General features: G+C 43.8%; 1 protein-coding gene across 1 annotated transcript in view; it reads left to right on the forward strand.

Moving 5' to 3' along the window:
- The window catches only part of abcf2a (ATP-binding cassette, sub-family F (GCN20), member 2a), a 62635-nt gene that overhangs the window by 19468 nt on the left and 22935 nt on the right, over window positions 1-20232 (forward strand). Inside the window, exons 4-9 of the mRNA XM_052022646.1 lie at window positions 329-511; window positions 2657-2828; window positions 3870-3965; window positions 9035-9137; window positions 10180-10275; window positions 16049-16168. Coding sequence (XP_051878606.1) covers window positions 329-511; window positions 2657-2828; window positions 3870-3965; window positions 9035-9137; window positions 10180-10275; window positions 16049-16168 — 770 coding nt within the window. The remainder of the gene's footprint in view (window positions 1-328; window positions 512-2656; window positions 2829-3869; window positions 3966-9034; window positions 9138-10179; window positions 10276-16048; window positions 16169-20232) is intronic.

The following is a 20232-nucleotide window of genomic DNA, read 5'->3' on the forward strand; positions in this document are numbered from 1 at the left end:
GCATTGCAAACAGTCAGAAACTAGATCACAAGCTGTGCAGTATTTTGGCCAGTGAATCTGGGATTTGTAGGGACTTTGCAGATCACCAAATTTGGGTCTTTGGCAATCCTGGTGTGCTGAAATTCTTAAGAACTGGAACTTGTAGACAGCATGAACTTGTGAATTGAAACTGTGCAGGAACTCAATAAGTAAAGCCCAAAAGGGGTTTTTTCAAGATCGCCCAGTCCTTGTGTACCTTGTTCCCAGAGGGAGTGACAGACCCACCAATTTGGGAGGGGACATGGTTACTTACTCTTTGCTAATGTTGATCCCTTTCCTCCTGTCCCAGGTAAATCAATGCTGCTGTCTGCTCTGGGTCACCGGGAGTTGCCGATACCAGAACCCATTGACATTTACCACCTTACACGAGAAATGCCGCCAAGTGACAAAACGCCACTGGATTGTGTGATCGAGGTTGACAAGGAGCGCATTGAATTGGAGAAGGAGGCGGAGCGTCTGGCCCATGAAGACTGTAACTATCTTCTGGTTTTTGCTCCAGTTTTTGTTGGTTATGATCAAAGTTCGAAGTGATGTATTAAAATTTGAAATAAAAAGATGGCAGATGCTGGAAATCTGCAATAAAACCGAAATTGCTGCTAGCAGTCAGTAGGTCAGGCAGCATCTGTGGGGAAACATTTCAGGTCATCAACCCTGCATCCATGTGGGACTTGGCACAGTGTGCAGCAGTTAGTGCTGTTGTCTGATGGCTCCAGTGATCCAGGATCAGTCAGACCTTAGGTGCTGCCTGTGTGGAATTTGCTCTTGGTTTCTGTGACTGCATGGATTTCCCTCAGCTGCCCACGTTTCCTCTTGCATCTCAAAGATGTGCTGGTGGGTTAATTGGCTGCTGCAAATTACCCTTGGTGTAAGTAAGTGGGAAGAATTTTGGGGAGGGGGGTTTATGTGCATATGAGGGAGTAAATCGCAGGATGACAAGAAATGGAAAATGGGGTGATTCTCTGGGAGCTGGCAGAGACCTGATGGGTTGAATGGCCACCCTCTGTAGTAATAAGTAAATTCAGCTGCCTTGGAAAAGTTAAATGCTACCACCTGCAGGTTTCCTCTAATTACAAGCCATCCTAATTTTAAAATATCACCATTCTTCATTTGCCGTTGGATTGAAATCCTGGTCCCCACCCAACAGCAGAGTACCTTCACCTGAGCTGCTGCTGTTTGCCACTGTAGTGTTGAGGATGAATTTAAAATAATAAAACAGAACAGGATTGGATTTAAGTGGGGTCTGCTCTTCCATTAGCTGTGGCACCTCTATCTCTTTAATCCCCATCATTTCTCTATCCACGTTGTCTTGAGCTGAAAACCTATGATGTGTAACAATGGAAAATAATGTTCTATAGAGAATGTTTACATTTATAAATTCCTGATTTATAATGATGATAGAGGTTTATAAGATTGAGAGGCATAGATAGACAGCCAGCATCTTTTCACTAGGGATGAAATGTCTAATACCAGAAGGCATGCGTTTAAGGTGAGAGGAGGAAAGTTCAAAGGAGATGTGCAGGGCAGAGTGGTGGGTGCCTGGAATGTGCTGTCTGGGGTGATGGTGGAGGCAAATATGATGGGGGTGTTCAAGAAGCTCTTAGGCACGTGAATGTGAGGGAGATGGTAGGGCATGGACATTGTGTAGGCAGAAGGGATTAGTTTAGTTGGGCATTTTATTACTAATGTAATTGGTTCGGCACAACATTGTGGGCTGAAGGGCCTGTTCCTGTGCTGTACTGTTTTATGTAATTAGAGTCAGGTTTATTATCACTGACATCGGTTGTGAAATTTGTTTTGCGGCAGCAGTATAGTGTAAGGTATAAAAATTACTATGTTACAAAAATAAATAGTGCAAAAGTGGAATAACGAGGTAGTGTTCATGGACCGTTCCGAAACCTGATGATGTATGAAACGTATTGTAATCCCTTTGTCACCTGTTATTCAGTAACTTCAGTGCTTTGATGAAAAGAGTATTTAAATATGTCGGTATCAGTGTTGGGCACATAGCACGTATGGATGTGCAATATTTTCAGGACTTGAATGTTTTCAGATTGATTTCAGTGAGTAACATTCTGTGGCCAACCATTGCTGTTGAGAGGGTGTGTGTCACTAACACTGGACACAGACAGCCAACGCTGGCAATTTTGCTACATGGACTGGCCACCTGTTGGAACAGACTCCAGTGCACTATTTACAGTTCGATTGCAAGTGGGTATTGAGATACATTAGGTGAACCCACTGTTGGATTCTTGTAGGACAATGTCCAGGCCTGGAGAAGATCCACATGAGGTGACTGGAGGAGCCAAGTTATGTAGCTTGGCTTTCTGCCATTGCAAGAGCTGTACCAAGAGCCCCTGTCATAGTGCTGTGGTCGTATTTTGTGGTGGGACTGTAATTCACATGCTGTGTGGCCTTTGTATTTGTAGTAGCTAACAATCAGGTGGTAGAAATCTTTGCAAGGTGATGAGCAGCCTTTCATTGTGTCATGTTTGAGCTCTAACTAGATCTGGTCACCCTAAAGCAGTGTTAACAGATGTGACCTATGATTGAGGATGGTTGCTTACCCAACTGTAGCTTTTGGAGTTTCACTGTTTCTTCTCCTTTCTATCTATTCCAGCTGAATGTGAGAAACTTCTACAAATCTACGAGCGTTTGGAGGAGTTGGATGCGGACAAGGCAGAAGTGCGAGCATCGCGGATTCTGCATGGTCTTGGGTTTTCACCAGCCATGCAACGGAAGAAGATGAAGGATTTCAGCGGAGGCTGGAGAATGAGAGTGGCACTGGCCAGGTAAATGAGTGAGGGATTGAGCCTTGGTGCTCCAGAGGCAGGTGAGGTGTAATTCTTTCTCTAAGGGTGTGTGTCTTTGGATGTCTTCCAACAGTGACATAGGTAAAGTTTTAAGTAAGGGTGTGGTAGGGGAGGAGGTTACAGTTGGACAGAACAAACTCTGTGCTGAGTGCACACTGCTCCTTCATATGTACTGTATGTTATAACATAGAACAGTACAACACAGTATGGGCCCTTCGGCCCACAATATTGCGCTGACTTATATAAACCTACTCCATGATCAATCTAACCCTTCCGTCCTACACAGCCCATAACCCTCCATTTTTCTTACATGTTGATTAACTGATTCACTGAATCTAGGTTTTGCAACTGTTAAAGATCCTCTCCACTATTCCAGGCAGTTTTCCTGATGGTGTGGTTAGCATTCCTTTCTCAACCACAAGTTCAAAAGCTCACAAAATGTTTGTTCATTTCAATACAATTTGTATGCTGCTTGTGTAGAACGGGTCTGCCCCATTCACTCTAAAACATTTGCTGCATTTTGAATTGATTGATCTGTTTGAGACCTAACACATTTGATAGAAGGAAGCCTGTGTTTTACTGGAACCTGATAGGGTTTTTCAACTGAGTTTACAATTGGATCAGCCATGATCTTATTAAATAGCAGCGCAGGCTTGAGAGGCCACGTGGCCTAATCCTGCTGCTTATTCATTTGTTCTTAATTTACAGCCCCATTATCCCCTTGTTATTTAACTGCTGTTCAAGTAGAATCAGTGGGTGGTGTGAGTTACAATTGTACAAGAAATGTTTTGTATTTTAATCCAAATTTATTCCAGTAGCTTTAATTTGAATTTGTAAGAGAATGGGAATGAGGCTCCAGGTGTTTTTGTTGGGTGCCAGTGCCTCTCTTTCAGCACCACCTGGATGGTCTGGTGTGAAGCTATAGTAACCGCAGTGCAAGATGGAAACATTTAACCATTTGTTAGTTTATTACTTGTGATCCATCACTCCTGATTGCTGTGGTTTGTTACCATTTTCCAGGGCATTGTTCATCAAACCCTTCATGCTGCTGTTGGATGAGCCCACCAATCATCTCGATCTGGATGCTTGCGTGTGGCTGGAGGAAGAACTGAAATCGTAAGTTGAGTGACTTTATTACATTATTGCTGGGATTTTACTGCCCTGTAGGCAGAATATGAGGGTACCTTGGTGAACGATGACTTGGGTTGTGTTGGTGACAATGTGGCTGGTGTAACACCAAGGCAGGTGTATGTTTGTAATATGGACATCTGCCAGTTCAGCATTGTTAGACACATCCTCTAGTTTTAGAGTAAATGTCATGGAGGTATTCGCATGCACATATTTATTAAATAAATGCATAATAGTAGTTGAAATTAAGCCTGCAGATGAGATTTGGAATGTGCACTTTGGGAGAAGCTGATATTTCTGGGTACATCGTAATATTGCTGTTATTAGTGAGTTTGGCAGAGTGGTTCTCAAACTGGTTAACCCTGACCCATGATCCTACCACTGCAGCTGTGGAATTTAAATTCAATTAATAATTAGGACTTTAAACACGTTCCAGTCTTAGTAATAATAACTATGAAGCTACCAGATTGTTTTAAAAACCTATCTAGTTCACTTTTATTGGGGAGGAAATTGCTGTCCTTCCCTAACATACCCTATGGGTGGCTCTAGGCTTCCATACCTGTAGGAATGTGGTTGACTCTAACCTGCAAGTTGTTGTATCATAACTGCTGTTTATACACAAAATAAACCAGATGACCAACTAATATCAATCTCGGCAACAACTTTGAACATGGCAAAGGCTTCCCAAAATGTTTGACCTTGCCAAGACTTCCTTGGAAATGCTAAAAGTAGCTTGGTCATAGACTGTAGATTGGATGGGGATCCTCAAATGTCAGTCACCAAGAATTGCTTGGTAGCATCACCATGGACTGAGCTGACCAAGTCCAGAATGCCATGACTGCCACAGTGAGTGTGCAGTAGGTAGTGTATCAACACAAGAAAATGTTGGAAATACTCCATCTGTGGAGAGTGAAATATGTTTGGTCTTTGATCTTTCTTGGAGCTGTGATAATTTAAACAGAAAAGAGGGAGGGTTGGAGAGAACCAAACATCTGTGGTTGGTTAGAGGAAAAACGGAATGATGCAGACTGGTAGTATTAGAGGGTACTGAAGGCTTGTTAATGGCAGCTAATCTGTCTAGAGGAAGTGTTAGAGAGGAGACCTTTTTCAACAAAAATGTGCTGGAAAAGACCAACATGCCAGGCATTATCTGTACAGAGAGAAAATAAGTTGCATTAGGGATTGAAAAGCAGGAAAAAATATGCACTTGCGAGAAATCGGGAAATGATTTTTGCTTTTCATGCAATGCAGTTGGAGAGTAGAAAATCTGTCGTCCTTACCTGGTTGCCCCATTATGTGACTCCAACCCACAACAATGCACTTTTAAATGTGCTCTGCAGTGACCTAACAAGCCATGCAGTTCACAGCAATCAGGGCTGAGTGATAAACGCTGCCCCTATCAGCAACACCAACATCCTGAAACATGAATAAATTAACAAAACAATTGTCCAAATAGCCTAATCAGCTGATCAAGCTGACTCTGCTTTCTTAAGAATTTACTGTTCCTTCCTGATGTCATTGGTAATACGTGTTCTGGACATAGTTGTAGCAGGTTTTGTGATGATTAAGATTTTCCATTGAGATGAGGAATGCCGGGAATTTCAGGCATTTCCCACTTTGGGTGCCCAGAGTGGGTGTGACCCTTAAGGAGCAGGTAATTTATGGGGAAAGGTTTACATTTTGCACGAATGAAACAGGAGCTTTTATGGGAGAAGGTAGATGGGATAAATGTAGGGTCCCTAGAGAAAGAGTCTGGCGAATGAATAACCGGAAATGAGGAAATGCATCAGTGTTCACTGTGGAGGGCACTACAGACATCACAAAGGCTTCTTCCAAATACTATGCAAGAACATATAATCGCAAGGGACAAGGCAATAGACAAACTAATGAGACTAAAAACAGACAAGTTGCTAGGTACCAATGGTCTATAAAGGCAGCAGCTGCAGAGATAGTGGGGCAATTAGCTGTTTTTTCAAAATTCACCAGGTTCTGGTAAGGAACCAGCAGATTGGAAACCGTAAGTGATTCCCTTTTTCAAGCACACAGGAAGGCAAAAGGTGGGTATAGGTCTGTTAGCTTAACATTTGTTAAGGTGCTGGAGTCGACTCTAATTGAGGAAGAAATGCTAGCCATTTAGAGAAGCTTAATGCAATCAAACCAAGGCATCTTGGTTTTATGAAAGATAAATCGTGTTCAATAACTTAGCTAGAGTGAGACAAGGTCCTATATGGGAGACTGGCCCAAAAGGTTGGGATCCAGGGCAAGTTGGCAAACTGGATCCAAGCTTGACTTGGCCATAAGTAACAGGTGATGGCAGAGGATTACTTTTGTGATTGGATGCCTATTTCTTGTGTTCCTCCTCAGGGATTGGTGCTGGGGACTTTACTGTTTCTAAAATATAGAACAATGCAGCACAGTATGGGCCCTTCGAGGCACGATATTGTACCAACCTATATAAACCTACTCCACAATCAGTCTAACCCTTCCCTCCAACACAGCTCATAACCCTCCATTTTTCTTGCATCCCAGTGCCTATCTAAGAGCCTTTTAAATGTCCCTATCATATCAGCCTCTCCCACCACCCCCAGCAGTGTGCTCCAGGCACCCACCATTTTTGTTTTTTAAATCCTGCCTCTGACATCTCCCCTAAACTTTCCTCCACTCACCTTAAATGGATGTCCTCTGGTATGGGCCATTGCCACCCTGGGGAAAAGATGCTGGCTGTCCACTCTTATCTATTTTTCAAAATCTTGTACATCTCTATCAAGTTGCCCCTCATCCTGTGTCGCTCCAAAGAGAAAAGCCCTAGTTCGCTCAATCTTTCCTCAATGAGACATGTTCTCTAATCTAGGCAGCATCCTGGTAAGTCTCCTCTGCACCCTCTCTAAAGCTTCCACGTCCTTCCTATAATGAGGCAACTGGAACTGAACACAGTACTCTGTGGTCTATATGTGAATGATGTGGGTGATAGAAGCATCACAGTAAGTTCACAAGCTATAAAGGTTGTTAAAGTTGTGGATAGTGTGGGGGGTACTCGAGTTAGTGATATCAACGTGTTGGTGAAATGGGCTGATAAATGGCAGATGGAGTTCAATCCAGATAAATGTGAGGTAATGCATTTGAGAGTACTCATCAGGCTAAGACATACACCATTTATAGTAGGGTCTTGGGGAGCATTGATAAACAGGGTGTCCTTAGCGTACAAATCCAGAGATCCTTAAAAGTGGTCACACATGCAGATAATGTGGTTAAGAAGCCATGGGATTCTGGCCTTCATTGGTTGGGGCACTGAATACAAGAGTAGGGAGGTTATGCTCCATAACTTTGGTTACCAGAGTACTGCATGCTGTTCTGGGTGCCACACTATAGGAAGGATGTGATTGCACTCGAGTGCAGAGAAAATTCACCTGGATGTTCCCTGGGATGGGGTCTTTTATAAGGAGAGACTGGAGAAGCTAAGTCTGTTCTCTCTGGAGCAGAGGAGATTGAGAGGAGATGATTGAGGTATATAAAATGAGGGGTAGACTCAGGAAACTTTTCCCCATATCAGAAGTAGATAAAGCAAGAGGACCATAGATTTAGGGTAAGGAGGAAGCTTTTCAGAGGGGAAATGACGAGGACCTTTTTCCACCCAGAGTGGTTGAAGCGAGGTCACTGACAGCATTTAGTCTCTAGATGAGCACTTGAATCACTTAAACATGGGGTATGGGCCAAGAGATGGGATTGGTGCAGATGGATGCCCACTGGCTGGCACGGATGTGGTGGGCTGAGCAGTCTTTCCATGCTGTATGTCTCTGACTCTGAGGATGCAACAGGCAGAGTTGATAAACAGGAACCTGCAAAGATGGTGCATTTGGCTTTTCAGAAGGCAGTTGACAAGGTGCGACAAAAGGCTGCTGCACAAGATATGAGCTCATGGTATTGGGGAGAGGGGGGAGAGGAGTATGTTCATGGATTAAAGATTAGTTCTTGCATAGAAGGATGTAACTGGTGGGAGTGCCCCAAGGATCAGTTCTTAAGCCTCAGTTATTTATGATTTATACCTGGAGGAGGGGCACAATATAAGGTATCCCAAGTTTGCAATGACATGGAAATGGGAGGGAGGGCATGTGGTGATGAGGATATTAGAACAACTGGATATAGATGAAGTGGCTAGAAACTTGGCAAAAGGAGTTGAATGTGGGAAAATGTAAGGTTGTGCACTTTGGTAAGAAGAATCTGGGGGTAGTTATCTAAAGGGAGGAAGGTTACAGATGAGTGAAGTACAGAAGGATTTGGTGCTGTTGTGCATGAACTGCAAGAGCTAGCAGTTGCAGCAAGTGGTTAGCAAGAAGGCTTGCATATTAGTCTTTATTGCAAAAGGGTTGACTTTATAAATGGAGAAGTATTACATCTGTTGTAGAGTCCAGGTGAGGGCACAGTTTTGGTCCCCTTAAAGTATATATTGGCATTGGAGGCAGTCTAAAAGAGATTCACTAGTTTAATTTTAAGAAAGTTGTTCTATCATGAGCAGCTAAAGAAATTGGGTCTAGATTCTTTGGCATTGAGAACAATGAGAGGGTGATCTTCCCGAAACGTCGAGGATTCTTTGGGAGCACAATATTAACCTTTCCTCTAGTGAGAATCTTGGAAAAAATGAACATGGTTTCAAGATTATGGGGTGGTCACTTAAAACTGAGCTGCATAGAAACTTCTCACAGGGTGGTGAATCTTTGGAATTTTCTACCCTGGAGGGTTGTGGAGTCTGGATCATTGGGGGTACTTAAGAAGTAAGTAGATGAATTTTTGAAAGATCGGGAAATTGAGGGCTCTGAGGATCTAGCATAGAGGAGATGAAGGCAAGGACAGATCAGCCACGATCATATTGAATGACAGGAAAGGCTTGAGGGAACCGAGAGGTTGACACCTCCTGTTTTGTTCTTGTGTTCGAGTTTTTGGGAAAGGGGAAGCCAGAAAGGCTGGTGGTGGGTGTATGAATGCTCAGCTTTTGGGAGTTCTGGAAAAGTATTAACATAGAAACTTCTAATGAAATGTTGGTGGCTTGTTTTTGTCTTCAGATTCTCAAGGATTCTTGTGCTGATATCGCATTCCCAGGATTTTCTGAATGGAGTTTGCAACAATATCATTCACATGCATAACCGAAAGCTCAAGTATTACACTGTGAGTGTTTGAAGAAAACGTTGTTGAGGTGCCTTAATTTCACGGGAAGTTTGCACTAAATCTAGTCTAAATTTGGCATTAATTCATTCTAATAATATCTAGTGTCCCATGACATCTGGTGTGGGAATTGCTAGGTATAGTATGGGTGTTCTGGTTGAGAGGCAGTGTAGAGGGAGCTTTACTTGGCATCTAATCTGAGCTGATCTACCTTGGGAGTGGATGTTGGGACAGTGGGACAGGGTTAACATTGCCAGAAATGAAAAGGACTCTTTTCCGCAGCGCTGATACCGTCACTGAGTCTGAGAGTTCGCAAATCATGATTGAATGCAGGAAATTTGCTATCTGGTATGTGAACCCATGACTTTCAGGTGAAGGCAAGAGTGCAGCCCACTTAGCCACAGATGGCAGGAAGACCTTTCAAGAACATTGAAAAAACATAGAACAGTGCAGGCCCTTCGGCCCACAATGTTGTGCAGTATTTTATCCTGCTCTAAGATCTATCTAACCCTTCCCTCCCACATAACCCTCTATTTTTCTATCATTCATGTGCCTATCTAAGAATCTCTTAAATGTCCCTAATATATCTGCCCCCACAACCTCTGCCAGCAGTGCATTCCACGCACCCACCACTCTCTCACTTACCCCGACATCTCCACCCGCCCCCCCCATACCTTCCTCCAATCACCTTAAAATTATGTCCCCTTGTGTTAGCCATTGTCACACTGAGGGAAAAAGTCTCTGACTGTCCACTCGATCTATGCCTCTTATCTTGTACATAGAAGGTGGTGGTGAGCTGCCACCTTGAATTACTGCAGTTTAACATACAACAGGCCTTTAGGACCATGATGTCTGTGCTGACCACAAAACCAATTCAAACTGCACATCTGTCTGCATGTGGTCTATATACCTTGATTCCCTGCCTGTTTATGTGCCTGACTAAATGCTGCTTGAGTGTTGCTATTGTGAGGTGAAGGTTCTCGCACCATGTAAGTAGGGAAATGTTGACATTGTATTTACATTATTGTGTGTGACTTTGTTTCAGGGCAACTACGACCAGTATGTAAAGACCAGGCTGGAACTGGAAGAGAACCAGATGAAACGATTTAATTGGGAGCAAGATCAAATCACCCACATGAAGGTAAATATATATCGGGAGAAGTGGGAGTGTACAGTGGTTCTGTCACCTTTTGAGAATGGAGAAGAATGAATTAAATAACAAGGAGACAAGAGACTGCAGATGCTGGAAGTTGTAGTGTACTACAGCACAGAATCAGGCCCTTCAGCCCATCTAGTCCATGTTGACCTGATCTGCCTAGTTCCAACAACCTGCGCCCAAACCGTATCCCTCCAAACCCCTCCCATCCATGTACCTATCCAAACTCTCTTAAATGTTACAGTTGAACCTGCATCCACCACTTCTGCTGGCAGCTCGTTCCACACTCGCACCAATGAAGAAGATTCCCCTTGTATATTTTACCTTTCACCCTAAACCTAGGACCCCTAGTTCGAGTCTCTTCCAACACAAGGGGAAAAAGCCTGCATGCATTCACCCTATCCATACCCTCAACATGGTGGGCCGAAGGGCCTGTTTTTGTGCTCTATGGTTCTATACCCCTCATCATTTTGTATACCTCTGTAAGATCTCCCCTCATTCTCCTGCACTCCAGGGAATAAAGTCCTAACCTATTCAACCTATCCCTGTAACTCAGGTCCTCAAGTCCCAGCAACATCCTTGTAAATTTTCTCTCCACTCTGTAAAGCTTACTGATATCTTTCCTGTAGGTAGGTGACCAGAACTACACACAGTACTCTAAATTTGGCCTCACCAAAGTCTTGTAGAACTTCAACATAAAATCCCAACTCCTGTACTCAGTGCCCTGATTTTTGAAGGCCAAAGTGCCAAAAGCTCTCTGTACGACCCTTGACACTACTTTCCCAGGTCCCTTTGTTCTACCACACACTAGAGCCCTACTATTCAGTGTGCAAGTCCTAACCTGGTTTATCCTCCCAGGTGCATCACCTCACACTTGTCTGCATTAAATTCCATCTGCCGTTTTTCAGCCCACTTTCCTAGCTGATCAAGATCACGCTACAAGCTTTGACAGCCTTCCTTGCTGTCCACTATGCCCCCAATCTTGGTGTGAGCTGCAAATTTGTTGGTCCAGTTTACCACATTATCATCTATATTAATGGTTTAGATGATAACAACAGACCCAACATTGATCCCTGCAGCACACCATTAGAACAGGCCTTCAGTCAGAGAGAGAACCATCTACTACCACTCTCTTGCTTCTCCCACTGAGCCACTGTTGAAACCAATTAGCCACTTCATCCTGAATGCCAAGTGACTTGACCTTCTGGACCAGCCTCCTGTGGGGGACTTTGTCAAAGGCCTTTCTAAAGTCCAACATCCACATCCTTTCCCTCATTGACCTTCTTGGTAACCTCAAAACTCTATAAGATTGGTTAGACATTGACCTACCACACACAAAGCCACGTTGACTATCCCTAATCAGGCCCTGTCTATCCAAATACTTGTATCCTGCCCCTTAAATCTTCCAATAATTTACCCACAACTGACATCAGGCTCACCAGCCTATAACTTCCCAGCTTATTCTTAGAGCATTTCTTGAACAACAGAATAACATTAGCTGTCCTCCAGTCCTCTGGCACCTCACCCATGGCCAAGGCTGTTTTAAATATTTCTGCCGGGCCCCCTGCAATTTCTGCATTAGTTTCCCACAAGGTCCAATAGGATACCTTGTCAGGCCCTGGGGATTTATCCACTTTAATTCACCTGAAGACATCTATCACCTCTTCTTCCGTAATCTGGAAATGGTCCATGACCTCATTACTCACTTGCCTCAGTTCTATAGTCTCTGTATCTGTCTCCAGAGTAAATACGGATGCAAAAAATTCATTTAAGTTTTTCCCCCACCTCTTTTGGTTCCATGCATAGATGACAACACTGATCTTCAAAAGGACCAATTTTGTCACTTGCTACCCTTTTGCTCTTAATATAGCTATAGAAACCCTTGGGATTCTCTTTCACCCTGTCTGCCAGAGCAACCTCCTGTACTCTTTTTGCCCTCCTGATTTCTCTCAAGTGTTCTCTTGCATTTCTTGTACTTAAGTGCCTCATTTAATCCTAACTGCCTATACCTGATACGTGCCACCTTTTTCTTTATCAGGGCCTCAGTATCCCTTGGTCACCAAGGTTCCCTAAACCTGCTAGCCTTGTTTTAGTCTAACAGGAATGTAGTTTCTATAGTCTCAATATTTCACTTTTGAAAGCCTCCCACTTACCAAGCATCTCAGTCAGAAAACAGCCTAGCCTATCCTAATCCACACCTGCGAGGACCAGTCCTATCCTTCTTCTCCATAATTATCTTGAAACTAATGGAATTATGATCACTAGATCCAAAGTGTTCCCCTACACACACTTCTGTCACCTGCCCTGTCTCATTCCCTAAGAGGAGATCTAGTATTGTCCTCTCTGGTTAGGGCCTCTACATATCAATTAAGGAAACTTTCCTGAACACATTTGACAAACTCTATCCCATCCAATCCCTTTACAGTATGGGAGTCCCAGTCAATATATGGAAAGTTTAAAATCACCTACTATCGCAACCTTTGTTTATCTGGCAACTATCTGCTATCTCTACAAATTTGTTCTTCTAAATCTGCTGATTATTGGGAGGTCTATAATATAGCCCCATTAACGTGGTCATCCTTTTCGAATTCCTCACTTCCACCCATATTGCCTCAGTAGACGAGCCCTCCAGTATGTCCCCTCCGAGTACATTGGAACCCCAGAACATTTGAGCTACCAGTCATTGTCCCTCCTGTAACCGTTCACTTATGGTTACAACATCATAATTCCACGTGCTGATCCATTCTTTACGTTTATCTGCCTTACCTACAATACCACTCGCATTGAAATAGACGCATCTCAGAATATTAGTCCCACCCTGCTCATCAACCGGTCAATTTCTACCTTTACTTGTGGGCTTTACATCTACTTTCCTCACAGCCAGTCCACCTGCTGCCCTGCCACTCTGATTCCCACCCACTTCCAACTATAGTTTAACCCTCCCCAAGCAGCACAGGATATTGGTGCCCCTCCAGTTTGTACACGCCCCCAGTAGCCACTGGGACATTGAGGAACAGATATGCAGGCAGATTAAGGAAAGGTGTAAAAGGGTTGTTGTGGGGGATTTCAACTTCCCTAATATAAACTGGGACCTCCTTAGTGTAAGAGGTTTAGACTGGGTGGAATTTGTTAGGTGCATCCAGGAGGGTTTCTTAAATCAATATGTAGATAGTTCAATGAGAGGAGGGGCCGTACTGGACCTGGTGTTGGGTAACAAGCCTGGCCAGGTGACCGACCTTTCAGTGGGAGAACAGTTAGGGACCAATGGCCACAACTCCTTAAGTTTTAAGATAGCTACAGATAAGGACAAGTATTGACCTTGCAGGAAACTATTAAATTGGAGCAGGGCAAATTACGGGAACTTTAGGCAGGAACTGGGGAGAATTGGGAACAGCTGTTTTTGGGCAAGTCCACATCTGACATGTGGAGGGTGTTTAAAGGCCAACTGCACAGAGTACAGGACAGTGACGTTCCAGTAAGAAGGAAGGACAAGGATGGCAGGGTGAGGGAACCTTGGATGTCAAGAGAGGTGGTGAATTTAGTCAAGAAAAAAAATAAATATATAAAGCTTAGGAAGCTAGGATCAAACAGAGCACTTGAGGATTATTAAGCCAGAAAGGAACTTGAAGGGAATTAGGAAAGCCAGAGGGGGCCATGAAAAGTCCTTGGCAAGTAGGATTAAAGCGAATACTAAGGCATTCTATACTTCAAGAGAAAGGATAACTAGGGAGAGGGTAGCACCACTCAAGGATAAAGGAAGGAACATGTGCTTGGAAGCGGAGGATGTGGATGAGGTCCTTATTGAGTACTTTGTCAGTATTTACCAAGGGGAAGGACGTGGAGGATAGGGAGATCAGTGTGGAGCGTGCTAATATGCTAGGGCATTTTGAGATGTAGGAGGAGGTAGTGTTGGGTCTCTTTAAGAGCATTAAGGTGGATAAGTCCCTGGGGCCTTATGGGATATACCCCAGGTTACTGAGAGAGGCAAGTGATGAGATTGCTGGGGCCTTGACCAATATCTTCATGTCATCTCTGGCTACAGGTGAGGTCCCAGAGGGCTGGTGTGGAGCTAACGTTCCATTATTCAAGAAGGGAAATGGGGATAATCCTAGTAACTATAGAACAGTGAGTCTTGTTAGTGGTAGGGAAGTTACTGGAGAGGATCGTGGGGGATAGGATTTATGAGCATATGGAAAACCATGGGCTAATTAAGGACAGTCATCATGGCTTTATGCAGGGCAAGTCATGCCTTACTAACTTCATTGAGCTTTTTGATGAGGTGATGAGGGGGATTGAAGGTAGAGCTGTGGATGTTATCTACACGGATTTTAGTAAAGCATTTGACAAGGTCCCTCATGGGAGGCTCATCCAGAAGATTAATGTGCATGGGATCCACTGTGAAATGACTGTTTAGATTCAGAACGGGCTTGCTTGTAGAAGACAGAGCGTAGTGGTTGAGGGGACTTATCCTAGCTGGAGGTCTGTGACTAGTGGTGTTCCTCAGGGATCCGTACTGGGACCTCTGCTGTTTGTCATGTTTATAAATGACCTGAATGAAAATGTACATGGGTGGGTTAGTAAATTAGCAGACGATACGAAGCTTGGTAGAGGACTGCCAAAGGATACAGTGGGATATAGATCAGTTGCAGATATGGGCAGAGAAATGGCAGATGGAGTTCAACCTGGCCAAATGTGAAGTGTTGCACCTTGGGAGATCAAATGTAAAGAGACAGTACACTGTTAATGGCAAGACCCTTAAGTGTTGACGAGCAGAGGGATCTTGGGGTCCAAGTTCATAGCTCCCTGAAAATGGCTACACAGGTTGATAGGGTGGTAAAGAAGGCATATGGCATGCTTGCCTTCATTAGTCGAGGCATTGAGTTCAAGAGTCAGGAAGGTATGCTGCAGCTCTAAAACTAGTTAGGCCACATCTGGAGTATTGCATTCAGTTCTGGTCGCCCCATCGTAGGAAGGATTGGAGGCTTTGGAGAGGGTGCAGAAGAGGTTTACCGAGATGCTGCCTGGATTAGAGGGCATGTGCTATGACGATAGGTTGGACAAACTTGTTTTTTTTTTCTCTGGCTGAGGGGAGATCTGATAGAGGTTTAACATTGAGAGGCATAGAAAGAGTAGACAGTCAATATCTTTTCCCCAGGGTTGAAATGTCTAATACCAGAGGGCATGCATATAAGGTGATGGGGGTAAGTTCAAAGGAGATTTGTGGGACAGGTTTTTGTTTGCACAGTGGTGAGTACCTGGAATTTGCTGCCTGGGGTGGTGGTGAAGGCAAATACAATGGGGGCGTTCAAGAAACTCGTAGACAGGCTTGTGAATGTGAGGGAAATGGTAGGATATGGACATTGTGTAGGCAGAAGGGATTGGTTTAGTTGGGCATTTTATTAATGTAATTGGTGTGGCACAACATTGTGGGCTGAAGGGCCTGTTCCTGTGCTGTACTGTTCTGTTCTCTGCTTCAATTGCTAATTCTGGTCTATTTCCCAAACTACGTCCCAAGTCACACATTAATGACTCGAGCACAGAAAAGCAACGTAACTATCTTCAACTGTGCTGCCCTAATTTTAAAATATTTATCAAGTTACATGATTTAAATCAACATTACTGTTAATTTGTATTTTCCTCTTATAAGCCTAATGTGCACAGTCTGTCTCACTGATCTGCTGACATTGATCATTGGACTTTGGATGGGCTGTTACCTGTCAACCTGTTTGGTTTCATTTTGTCTTCTTTGTTCCCCCAGAACTACATTGCACGTTTTGGGCATGGCAGTGCCAAGTTGGCAAGACAGGCGCAGAGCAAAGAGAAAACGCTGCAGAAGATGATGGCTTCTGGGCTGACTGAGAAAGTCATCAGCGATAAGGTGTGTGTTCTTGGCCAGAAGCTTTCAACCTCTTTGGCTTCTGACTTTATAATAAAGCTTCATGGGTCTCCTGTATTATTGGTGCCACCTTATAGACTTCAGTTAAAGAATTGGAGATTTTTGTTTTGGTCAACATGAAACTTGCTGAGTAAACATTTTTCCCCAGGCATAGGGGATCTCAGATATGTGGGCAAGTAGTGAACTCAGACCTTGTACTCCAATAGATCCTATTTCATTCACACAAGAATGGGATTCTGTCCCCAGGGAGGAGTCAAGTGAAATGTCAGTGATTTTCTGCTATTTATGGTGACTGAAAAGTGGGTGGAAATTGCTTTCAGTGATCTCATGGAAAAAGCTAGTAACTCACAAGTTGTGTAACAGGTTTTTAAGCAATCTATTCAGTCATAAGTCCTGGAAAATTGAGTTCAAGTGAAATGACCCACAGTTTTGATTGTCAGTTGAAATATCTTGGAGAGAAAATGCAAGAGCACTGGAATGCAGGAAACAAAGTCCCACAGATGAGGGTTTCTGGTCTTTTGAATGTGTCACTACTCTAAATTGTGCATAGTAATAAATCCTACCTTGTATTAATGTGACTCTATTATGACCGGGGTGTATGTTCATAAGATTGAGGCTTGACTTTTTGGGGGTAAGGGCAAGTATTTGGTTTGTCCCCTTTGACTCTCACCAACTTTTACCGATGCATCATAGAAAGCATCCTATCAGGATGTATCACAGCTTGGTATGGCAACTGCTCTGCCCAAGACTACAAGAAACTGCAGAGAGTTGTGGACACAGCCCAGCTCATCACAGACACCAGTCTCCCCCTCCTCGGACTCTGTCTTTACCTCTCGTTGTCTTGGTGAAGCAGCCGGCATAATCAAAGACCCCACCCACCCGGGTCATTCTCTCTTCTCTCCTCTTCCATCGGGTAGAAGATACAGGAGCCTGAGGGCACGTACCACCAGACTTAAGGCCAGCTTCTATCCCACTGTGATAAGACTATTGAACGGTTCCCTTATACAATGAGATGGACTCTAACCTCATGATCTACCTTGTTGTGACCTTACACCTTATTGCACTGCACTTTCTCTGTAGCTGTGACACTTTAGTCTGTACTGTTATTGTTTTTACCTGTACTACATCAATGCACTCTGTACTAACCCAATGTAACTGCACTGTGTAATGAATTGACCTGTATGATTGGTTTGTAAGACAAGTTTTTCGCTGTACCTCGGCACAAGTGACAATAATAAACCAATACCAATATAGTGTTGTGAATCTTTAATTTTGCGTATCAGTGTTATAAATTATTTATCTGTGACAACCCAAAATGATGGCTGTCAATCACCTTTCCTCAATTACTATAAGTTACAAACATAAATAGTGCAAAACAGGAATAACGAGGTAGTGTTCATGGACCGTTCAGAAATCTGATGGTGGGGGGGGAAGAAGTTGTTCCTGAAACATGGTGTGAGAGTCTTCGGGCTCCTGTACCACCTCCCCGATGGTAGTAATGTGAAGAGGGCATGTCCCGGGTGGTGAGGGTCCTTTTATGATAGATGCTGCTGCCTTGAGGTACTACCTCTTGAAGATGTCCTTTGATGGTGCAGAGAGTTGGGCCAGTGATGGAGCTGGCTGAGTCTACACCCCTCTGCAGCCTCTTGCAATCCTGTTCATTGGAGCCTCCCTACCAGGCTGTGATGCAACCAGTGATGTTCTCCACAGTACATCTGTAGAAATTTGCAAGAGTCTTTGGTAATATACCAAATCTCCTCAAACTCCTAATGAAATAGTGGTGTGCCGCCTTCGTGATTGCATCAGTGTGTTGGGCCCAGGATAGATCCTCTGAGACGATGCCCAGGAACTTGAAGCTGCTCACCCTTTCCACCACTGACCCCTCAATGAAGACTGGTGTGTGTTCTACCGACTTCCCCTTACTGAAGTCCGCAATTAATTCCTTAGTCTTGCTGATATAGAGTTCGAGCCGATATATCTCGCTCCTGTATGTTGCAATAGAAAGTATTTTGATTGATAATAGACTGGTTTGATTTGTTCTGCTTTTTATGGACTGGACATGCCTGTGCAATTTTCCAGATTGTTAGGTAAATGCCATTGTTGCACTAGAACAGCTTGGCAAGAGGCACAGGTAAATTGGTTTATTATTGTCACATATCTTGCATACCATTCATACAGATCAATTCATTACAACAGTGCATTGAGGTTGTACAAGGTAAAACAATAACACAATGCAGAATAAAGTGTCAGTTACAGATAAAGTGCAGTGCAGGTAGGCAATAAGGGGCAAAGCCAAAACTAGGTCGATTGTGAGGTCAAGAGTCCATTTTATCGTACCGGGGACTGTTCAATCATCTTGTAACAGTGGGATAGAAGCTGTCCTTGAGCTTGGTGGTATGAGCTTTCAGGTATTTTTTTATCTTCCTCCTAATGGGAGGAGGGAGAAGAGAATGTCCAGTGTGAACACAACATTACAGCATAGTACAGGCTCTTCGGCCCACAATGTTGTGCTGACATTTTATCCTGCTCTAAGGATCACAATACTCTGTGGTCTAACCAGAGTTCTATAGAGCAGCAACATTACCTTGCGGCACTTGAACTCAATATCTGACTTCTTAACCCTATCGACCTGTGTGGAAACCCTGAGGGATCTATGGACGTGGACCCCAAGATCCCTCTGTTCCTCCACACTGCTAAGAGACCTGCCATTAACCTTGTATTCTGCCTTCAAATTCGATCTCCTGAAGTGTATCACTTCACACTTATCTGGGTTGAACTCCATCTGCCACTTCTCAGCCCAGGTCTTCATTCTATCAATGTCCTGTTGTAATCTACAGCAACCTTCTACACTATCCACAACACCACCAACCTTTGTATCATCAGCAAACTTACTAACCCACCCTTCCATATCCTCATCCAAGTCACTTAGAAAAATCACAAAGAGCAGGGGTCCCAGAACACCACTGGTCACCGACCTCCAGGTAGAATGCATTCCATCTACCACCACCCCCTGTCTTCTATGAGCAAGCCAGTTCTGAATCCATACAGCTAAGTTTCCCTGGATCCCATGCCTCCTGACTTTCTGATGGAGCCTTTGATCATGTTGGCTGCTTTACTGCTGCAGTAAGTTCTGGAATACAGGTGTGAGGAGGACTTTGCAAGATTGACTTGACTAAGAAACTTCTGTGGTTTTCCAGTTTTATCCTTTCTGTTTTAATGTTGCAGTCATGATACAGCCGATTGGTATATTTGGCCATTTTAGTAGTTAGTTAAGAGTAAAGCACATTACTGTGGCATTGTGTAGGCCAGACAACAGATATTTCTGTCTGAAGTGCATTAGGAAGTTCTGTGGTGACTGTTGCTTAAACCAATTATTTTATGGCAGCTCTGGAATTGGTATTGGTATGGGTTTATTGTTGTCACTTGTACTGAGGTACAGTGAAAAACTTGTCTTGCATACCAATTGTACAAGTCAATTCATTACACAGTGCAGATACATTGAGTCAGTACAGAGTGCATTGATGTAGTACAGGTAAAAACAATAACAGTACAGAGTAAAGTGTCACAGCTACAGAAAGTGCAGTGCAATAAGGTGCAAGGTCACAACAAGGTAGATCGTGAGGTCATAGTCCATCTCATTGTATAAGGGAACTGTTCAATAGTCTTATCACCGTGGGGTAGAAGCTGTCCTTAAGTCTGGTGGAACGTGCCCTCAGGCTCCTGTATCTTCTACCCGACGGAAGAGGAGAGAAGAGAGAATGTCCCAGGTGAGTGGGGTCTTTGATTATGCTGGCTGCTTCGCCAAGGCAGCGAGAGGTAAAGACTAGTTCAAGGAGGGGAGGCTGGTGTCCGTGATGTGCTGGGCTGTGTCCACAACTCTGCAGTTCTTGCGGTCCTGGGCAGAGCAGTTGCCGTACCAAGCCGTGATACACCCAGATTGGATGCTTCCTTATGGTGCATCGGTAAAAGTTGGTGAGAGTCAAAGGGGACAAACCAAATTTCTTTAGCCTCCTGAGGAAGTAGAGGCGCTGGTGAGCTTTCTTGGC

Source organism: Pristis pectinata, chromosome 9 (genome assembly GCF_009764475.1).
Source record: "Pristis pectinata isolate sPriPec2 chromosome 9, sPriPec2.1.pri, whole genome shotgun sequence".
Lineage (NCBI taxonomy): Eukaryota > Metazoa > Chordata > Chondrichthyes > Rhinopristiformes > Pristidae > Pristis > Pristis pectinata.